The 8,430-nt window shown below is 34.2% G+C and overlaps 1 protein-coding gene across 1 annotated transcript; it reads left to right on the top strand.

The window, feature by feature from the left end:
• Positions 1–4,156: 4,156 nt before the first annotated feature.
• Positions 4,157–7,509, top strand: LOC107647066 (2-Cys peroxiredoxin BAS1, chloroplastic). Its single transcript, XM_016351191.3, has 7 exons — positions 4,157–4,606; positions 5,620–5,694; positions 5,792–5,873; positions 5,975–6,054; positions 6,519–6,644; positions 6,875–6,988; positions 7,124–7,509. Exons 1-7 carry the CDS (start codon positions 4,397–4,399, stop codon positions 7,238–7,240), a joined length of 804 nt encoding a protein of 267 aa, XP_016206677.3. The 5' UTR covers positions 4,157–4,396; the 3' UTR covers positions 7,241–7,509.
• Positions 7,510–8,430: the final 921 nt, after the last annotated feature.

Here is an 8,430-nt window from a genome sequence, read left to right as displayed (position 1 = left end):
TTCACATCTGATTATAGACCAAGGGGGAATGCTTCCAGAGCAGCCCGAGATCCAATCTCCCTTAGAATCTCTAATAATACACCCAAATCCCGCTAAATTTGAATCCATATATAAGCTTGCATCACAATTAACTTTAAAACTATTGCCTACCGGTGGTTCCCAACACAGGCAATTTCGGAGAGACCTAAAGGCATTGCTTCGATTCCTGTAAACCTGTAAGTCCTTGGCGGTAATTCTGGCCAAGGCAACAACCTTATGGTCTGTCCAAGGGTTGTCAGTGTTGAATATGTCATTGCACCTATGTCTCCATACCCACCAAAGCCCTGCACCAAAGGACGCCTCATTGTTAGCCAAGGCCTTCCGAAACCACTCTTCAAGAGCAGTACCAGTCGTCGAGTCCAGGATACTAGGATCCAACATATACCAGATTGCCTTTGATCGTTCACAGTCTCTAAGGCAATGCTCCATAGTCTCCTGCGCCTTGTTACATCTCTTACACATATCTGAAGAAGCTAAATGCCGCTTGAATCGAAAGGTCTCAGTTGGTAGAGCATCATGTAAGCTAAGCCACATAGTAAATTTGAACTTCTCTGGAATGTTTGTGTTCCACAACCAGTTTCAATTACTGTTGGCATTCCAATTTAATGTTTTCTTTAATAACCATCTGTAACCCTCCCTTGCACTATACTTTTTTGTTGCTGCAGGCCACCACTCCCACTGTGGCTCCAACTCAGTCAAACTAGGATATCTCAGACCATAAATAAACTGCTTAATCTCATGCGGAATAGGCGTGGTAAGACTATCAACCTCCCAAGACACCCCTTTCCACAAGTCAGCCACCATGAAATCTGATTCAGAAATATGTACATAAGGAACAAGGTTGCAAAGCTTACCAAAAGGAGTCCACTCATCATACCAAACTGATTTGTGGACATCATATGATTTGGGATTTATTAATGCAAAGAACTATTTTTACCTTTAATTAATTTTTAGTTATTATTTTATTAGTTTATCATGTCTTCTTCTTATTCTCTTTATATGCCTGTGAACGTTATATTCATGTCAATGGAGTAGACTCCCAACTTGACTTGGGGTTTGATTAAGAGGAGACCCTTGAGTTGAATTATTCAAGTGTTAATTTTAATTGGAAGTTGTTGGCCAACTTTCCAAGCACGAACGCTAATCCTTCCCAAGGGAGAGAGGATTAGGACTTGTGAATAGAAGTTGGCTTAATCACTTGACTTTTCTTTATTCGGTAAGGGTTAACTAAGTGAAAACAATAACCTCTTGATATTACACTTGGAAAAATCCAACAAGGATAGAACTTCCAATTAATTTACCCCCGGTCAAGGCTTTTATTTGATTATATAAATTCTCTCGCTAATTTTCATTGCTTTAAATTACAATCATTTATTTTCCTGTTCTCCAACTCTTAAAATTTCTCGGAAAACTCTTGACTAATAAAATAGCACTCTTTTGTCAACTCGTTGGGAGACGACTTGGGAATTCTACTCCCAGTATTTTTATTCTAATTTTGTGACAACCCTTTTAAATTGATAAGCAGAATTTTCGTCAGTTAAGAACTGTACTTGCAACGCTGTTCTTATTATAAATTCTTAATTGGCAAATTTCCGCCTGTTCAGAAATCGATGGTGGTTCGATATCTAGTGGTCTGTGAGGGAAACCTACTTCTCTTTGCAAGTACCAGTTTTCTAAAAGTGCATCAAAGACCCTTTAATAAGACAAAATTCGAGAAAATATGAAGACATAAATAAAGACTTTGAAAATAAATTAACTGAAATTGAAATGGATTCCATTGAATTGAAAGAAAAATAGTAAAATGCCTCCGATCGAATCGAAGGACTTCTGTAACAGAAAATAAAGGTTTCGAAACATAAAACTGAACAAGTAAAGTAAATGTTACTTGAAAGATAAACTTGAAAGAAAAGTGAAGTTTGCAGAGAATGTAAATGAAAAGTTAAACAAGTGGAAGGAACCCTACAGAAAATTGACTCGAAGCAGACTCAGAAAGCCATTGGGATGTGAGTGTACGTGAGTAATTTCTGAAGCAAAGTTCCAACCCCTGTATCTTTGAGCCTTTTTCTATTTTGTAGCCAGCTCCTAGCCAATCGAATCAAAGTGTAACCTCCACGTGCATGAAAATATGTGTAACCGTTCCCGCTTCTTTGGTTTAATCATGTAACGTCTGAAGATCATCCTAAAACCTCGAAGTCTTTTATCTACTTCATCAATCAATTTATCGACCCGTTACGCTAATTGGGCTTTCACTCGATATTCCCAATCACAAAAACCTTCTCGATGTAAACTTCTTTCTGAGGACTCACTTACTAATCCTTGAATAACTCTCTTCTTCGAAATTAATTATTTTCAACTAACACAAATATATTGCAATGAAATTTGAAATTATTCAATAAAAAATTACCTTTCCATGGTGCTATCATTGTGATCATCGACTCATTTATTTCTTCTGATAAATCTACCGTTTTAGTTTTAGGAAGCAACACCTCCATGTTTGGCTTGTTGGGCAATCTTATCGTCGTAACTCTACTAGGGGACAACACAATGTTCGTCCCATTGGGGACACCATCATCGTAGTGTCCGTACATGGAATCAACATACTCGTTTCACTTGGTAACTCCGTTGTCTCTATAACTACCATTTTTTTTGGTTCAGTGACACTATCGTCTTCAATGTTTGTATGGTTCTCTTCATTATTTTTTACTCAATATAAATTTTATGGTTCTACGCATTCAGTTTGGCAGAAATTCAACTTTGCGCGCAAAAGTGGCGCGTTTTTCTCTTTTTAATTTTTTAGTAGTTGATATTTTGATTCTATTTTGATGTATTTATTTATTATTTATTTATTTAAGATGATTAGAACCATTTATATTATCAAGGGTTCATATTACGTTACTTTTTTTTTTATCTAAAATAAGTGAACAACTTCAAAAGAGCCAAATCCCTTTGTATAATATTAAAACTATAAAATTTGAACCTATGAACTATTATATTATCGGATTCTATTTTATTAAACTTAAAATATTTTTAAATATATTTCAGAGCCTTTTTAAGCTTCTATTTTTTTAATTTTAATATTTTATATTTTATAATTTGCAAATAATAAAATTAATGAAAAACTTCCCTCAAGAATTTTCATATGTGAAAATGTTTTTGCAAATAAAAGGGCCCTATTGACTTTTAAATTAAAAAGTTTATTTATAATATTAATATTATAAATTGAGATTTTTTTATAAAAATTAACAAAATCTAAGTTTTAATGTATTTATTTTATATTTATTAACATAAAAAATTTGAAAAAATGCATATTAATAATAATCTTAATACATGTCAACTAAAAAAAATTAACAGTTTTAAGAATCGGATTAAATTGACTAGTTTGACCAAATTAACTAAAAATGCATTACCAAGTTAATTTCATTTAAAATAAGAATAGATTATCAAGTAGGTCACATATCGATAAACTAATAAAATCCTTTCATTTTTAGCAGTTAACATGTTTATACTTTATATAGTAAAATATTAAAAAAAATAAAAACATTAAAAAATTAAAAAATATTTTTTAGTGTGTTTGACAAATTTTTAATAATAAAAATAAAAATACTAAAAAATCAAACAAATATTTTTTAAAACTATTTTAAAAAGATTTTTTCACCAAAAAAAAATATTTTAACATAATGGACATATTTGGATGAGTTTATAAAAAAATAAATATATTTTAAAAAAATAAAAATAATTTTATATTTAAATATTTTAGATAAAAATATTTTTTATTTATCAATTATGTTAAGTACAATAATATAAAAGTATTTTTTTATTTATTATGTTAAAATATCCTTTTTTTAAGTAAGAAATATTTAAAAAATAAATTATAGCTTCTAAAAATATATATTTTTTATTTTTCTAAAATTTTTTGTTTTACTATTAAAATTTGTCAAAAGACACTAAAAAATATGTTTTAATTTTTTTAATAATTTAATGACAATAAAAAAATTCAATAAATAAATAAAAATATTATTATACTCAAATATAATTAATAAATAAAAAATTATTTCTACATAAATCACTTAAGAAAAAAAAAATTTTCTTTTTAGAACCTCCTCCAATCAAGTTCGTTGTAGAATGGAACATAGGAAGGATACACCTGTGGGCTGGCAATAGGCCGAATGGCCAATAGCATCGATCGAGGAAGGTCTAGTTTGGTGATTCTGAGGTTTCGACTTTGAAGTCAACCTGTTTGTTTGGTTCTCGCTACTTATCTCTGTGAGCTGAGCCGCTCCCCCTGCCCCTATCCTGTTTCAACCTCACACTCACTCACACTCACACTCACACTCTCACTCTTAAGTCACACTCAGTGATGGCTTCATCCGCTGTCTCTGCTTCCGCTGCTCTCATATCCTCAAACCCTAAAACCCTTTTCTCTCCCAAATTCTCTTCTTCTTCTTTCTTCATCCCTAACTCTCCGAACGCTCTCCGCAAACCCTTGCGCACTTCCTCCTCTCCCTCTTTCCCTCTCAATTCTCGCTCCCACTCTTCCCGCTGCACCACTTTCACCGTCAAGGCATCTGTAAGATTTCTCAACTATTCATTTCTCTACGGAGTTTACGCATTTCGCGATTATTTTTCCTTGTCGTGTCATGCTCTTTTGATTATATCTGTTTCTTGCTTTCTGTTTCTGAGTGTATTGTTTCTGTGGGCAATGAGGTATTGGTTTAGATTGAATTGTCTTGTTAGGGGCCTTTTCACAAGCCTCACTCACATCCTGAATTATCTGCGGATTTCAGTGTCAAATTCAACATGAACTGCATTCATGATGGCTGAATTTATCTTTGCTGCATTTTTTGAGCTTATTAACTAGTCAAAAATTGACATTGATTATAGTTGTTGCTGTTGCACTCAATTGCAAACTGATTTTAATAACTCACTGCAACTTGAATGCTTTCAAATGACATATGTAAAACTACAGTAAAAGGTTACTTATGTCCACCAAGTACTCTAATATATAGAATATCTTGTTCATGTGGGTGACTGCATTGATTATTGTAGGTCTGTTGATGGTTGAGTTTATCTTTGCTGCATTTTTCGAGCATATTTGTTGATATATAGTTGCTGCACTCAGTTTCAAAATGTTTGTAATACTAAAGTACATTCCGATCTGCTGTACTACAAATATGTGCCAATACATGTACCACCAATATATTTATGACATTTGGATTAATGGATGAATTAATTTTAATTCTTTTTAACCTACATTAACAAAATTGATACATGTTCCGTGGTTTAATTGGAGGGAGAAGGAGACAACAAGTTGGGACAGCAGATCTGAATCCCAATTTGAATGCTTAAATACTTTAAGATAATATGCATGGTCTTGATTCTTCCACCCCTGTGGTTATGAGCATCAAGGATGGTATTGTGTAGTCTGCCTATAATCTGTGTGAGGGTCTTCGTCTTCTTCGCTAACTGTACTAACTTAAATGATAAAAGTATAAAATGGAAAGCCCTTCTTGGCCTTATTTTCCTCCGTCTGCTTGATGCGAGAAGTTAATGTACTCCCTTTTTTGCCCTTTCTTTCTGTAGAGTGAGCTTCCATTAGTTGGGAATACAGCACCTGATTTTGAAGCAGAGGCTGTTTTTGATCAGGAATTCATCAAGGTATATTTCTGCCAGCGTAAGCAAATATTACCAGAATGCCAGCCAGTGAAGTCTTTTTCTTTCTTTCATTATTAATGTATTATTTATGCCTTTTCAGGTTAAACTATCTGAATACATTGGAAAGAAATATGTCATCCTCTTTTTCTACCCATTGGACTTCACTTTTGTTTGTCCTACAGGTTAGCTAACATCTTGGTAAAACTATAGTGAGATAAATATAGTTGCAGCTTTTAAATCATTATTATTATCCTAACATATAAAATCTATTGTGTTTATACAGAAATCACTGCTTTCAGTGACCGGCATGGAGAATTTGAGGAACTAAATACAGAGATATTGGGTGTTTCAGTTGACAGTGTGGTGAGTTGGCCCATTTACAGTTTTTCGCATAGTTTAATTTTTCAGAAAACTGATGGTTGAAAGTTTTTACCATGGTTGATCAAACCATATTTACACCTGTCTCTGAATTACTGGATAAAATACATGGAAGAGTATGGTTAGTGGAAATTATTTCATAAATAAATGAAAAGGCAAAATACCTGGAACGGCAGCAATGTCTTACTAACTTGGATGATAATTGGAATGTGTTGTTCTTGATCTTCAACTGTATTGAGTTTCAAAAGATTCATAAAGCATGTGTCTTTTCCAGACTGGCACATAATATTGTCTCCTCTACATGCTTCCTTGAACATGAATATTCTGCCATAATTTACCACATTTTTTGTGTTCACTCACAATCATCGTTTTATGGACTATCCAAAAGACCAAAATGCACTCTGAATTTTTCCTCTTCTTGATTTGTGGTGCAATTGATATTTTTGTAGTTCTCGCACCTTGCTTGGGTTCAAACAGATAGAAAGTCTGGAGGGCTTGGGGATTTGAAGTATCCTTTGATTTCAGACGTAACCAAATCCATATCAAAATCTTATGGTGTTCTCATTCCTGATCAGGTATGTTTGATGTCATGAATTAAACTATGTTTATTCCATTTCCACCACAACTCCAGTCCCTTTTTGTTTTAGTGCTTTAGTTTCAACGATCTCTGGATTGAAATGTAAAGTGCTATCTAGTTATTACCTAGTATCAAATGGCAAAATGTTGGCTGTGAAACTTCTGCTTTCCATCCACTTTTATTGGGCATGTCTCGAAACAATGATCCTAAATGTCTCGGTTGATTTAGGGGATTGCATTGAGAGGCCTGTTCATTATTGACAAGGAAGGTGTTATCCAGCATTCTACTATTAACAACCTAGCAATCGGTAGAAGTGTTGATGAGACAAAGAGAACACTGCAGGTGATTATTCACTTTCTAGACGTCATTAACATTCAGCAACTCTTAATTGCTTTTTTGTTGTTTATCCTTTTCCTTAATTTTCCTTGTTACACTCCACAATTTTCTTGCCTCCATTTATGTGCATTGGTCTTGCAGGCCTTACAGTATGTGCAGGAGAACCCAGATGAAGTTTGCCCTGCTGGGTGGAAACCTGGTGAGAAGTCCATGAAACCAGACCCTAAACTTAGCAAAGAGTACTTTGCAGCCGTGTAGGGAGTATAATATTTCATGAGTGGCAATTGCTCCTCTATATAAATCAGTGGGGTTTAAAAGGATTTTTTATTGTGTAATGTGAGAATGCTTTTAAATTTTGAGCGCAGGTTTTCTCATAAATTCATACCTGGATTTGGATTTACTATGTATTATGTATTAATTAAATTTACACTTCGGATTATGCCATCTTTATATCATGATTGTCCATGAATAAAGAACATGAAGCTCTAAATGCCAATATTAACGTGATTAAATTGAGGTTCTGAAAATCGAATGAGTTATCAAACTGGTAAAATTATAAATTCAAATGTTTAAAAATTCAAGAAAATTGACCCAAGAGATTTAAAAGAGGTCAAATTACATATATCTGAAGGAGTCTCTTTCAATTACACTGACTATGGTTTGGTAAGAGATGGTTTTGCTAAGTTGTGAGCTACTAAATTCCCATCTTTGTTGATATGGGAAATCTGAAATGATCTGAAGTTGTGCAAAAAAGGTTTACAATTTGCGATGATAAGCCCAAAGGGATCTTTTTATGTATATGCAAAAGATAAGGCTTTTCTACCAAAAAAAGAAAGACAAGGCTTTAACAACTTGAATATTATCTCCTTCCAAGTGTATATCCAAAAACCCATCCTGTTTTTACAAATTCCAGACCTATGAAAAGGCCATAGCTTCTGTCTCTCGTACAGTCGTACTGAAAGGTGAAGGAGAGGCATTGCGCCAATGGTCAATATGTTGGCCTCATAGAATTATAGAAGCCACATCCCAAGTTCAAATCCCAGCTATGGCTGAGTAGTGATGGAACCTTTAGTGTATGTGAGTGTGTATGACAAAAAAAAAATGTATGACAAAAAAATGAAAGTGAGGAATCCCTAGAGGGCGTTCAACGCCCACAATGGAGTAAGAAGCTGGCGTTCAACGCCAGTCAGGTAGCAAAGACCTGGCGTTGAACGCTAGGAAGGGAGACCCTCAAGGGCGTTCAACGCCCTATATAGAGTAGGAAGCTGGAGTTGAACGCCAGCCAAGGAGTAGAGGCTGGGCATTCAACGCCCACAAGGAGGCAGGGAATTCGAATTTTCTAGCCTATCAGGATCAGTGGGTCCCACAATTTTTACACCCACCCCACCTATCATTCACCCCTTCCCTTCCATTCCTCTATCTCTACCTCTTTCTTCTTCTTCTACTCT

The sequence above is a fragment of the Arachis ipaensis genome, chromosome B6 (assembly GCF_059453495.1).
Source record: "Arachis ipaensis isolate K30076 ecotype BB chromosome B6, ASM5945349v1, whole genome shotgun sequence".
Classification (NCBI taxonomy): domain Eukaryota; kingdom Viridiplantae; phylum Streptophyta; class Magnoliopsida; order Fabales; family Fabaceae; genus Arachis; species Arachis ipaensis.
This window is presented reverse-complemented; position numbering and strand designations above follow the sequence as displayed.

Bases quoted from the DNA above. Each gene is read 5' to 3' on its own strand.
- LOC107647066 (XM_016351191.3), top strand. From the start codon at position 4,397: ATGGCTTCATCCGCTGTCTCTGCTTCCGCTGCTCTCATATCCTCAAAC. The intron at 4,607-5,619 runs GTAAGATTTCTC...TTCTTTCTGTAG, and splicing joins CTTTCACCGTCAAGGCATCT to AGTGAGCTTCCATTAGTTGG. The intron at 5,874-5,974 runs GTTAGCTAACAT...GTGTTTATACAG, and splicing joins CACTTTTGTTTGTCCTACAG to AAATCACTGCTTTCAGTGAC.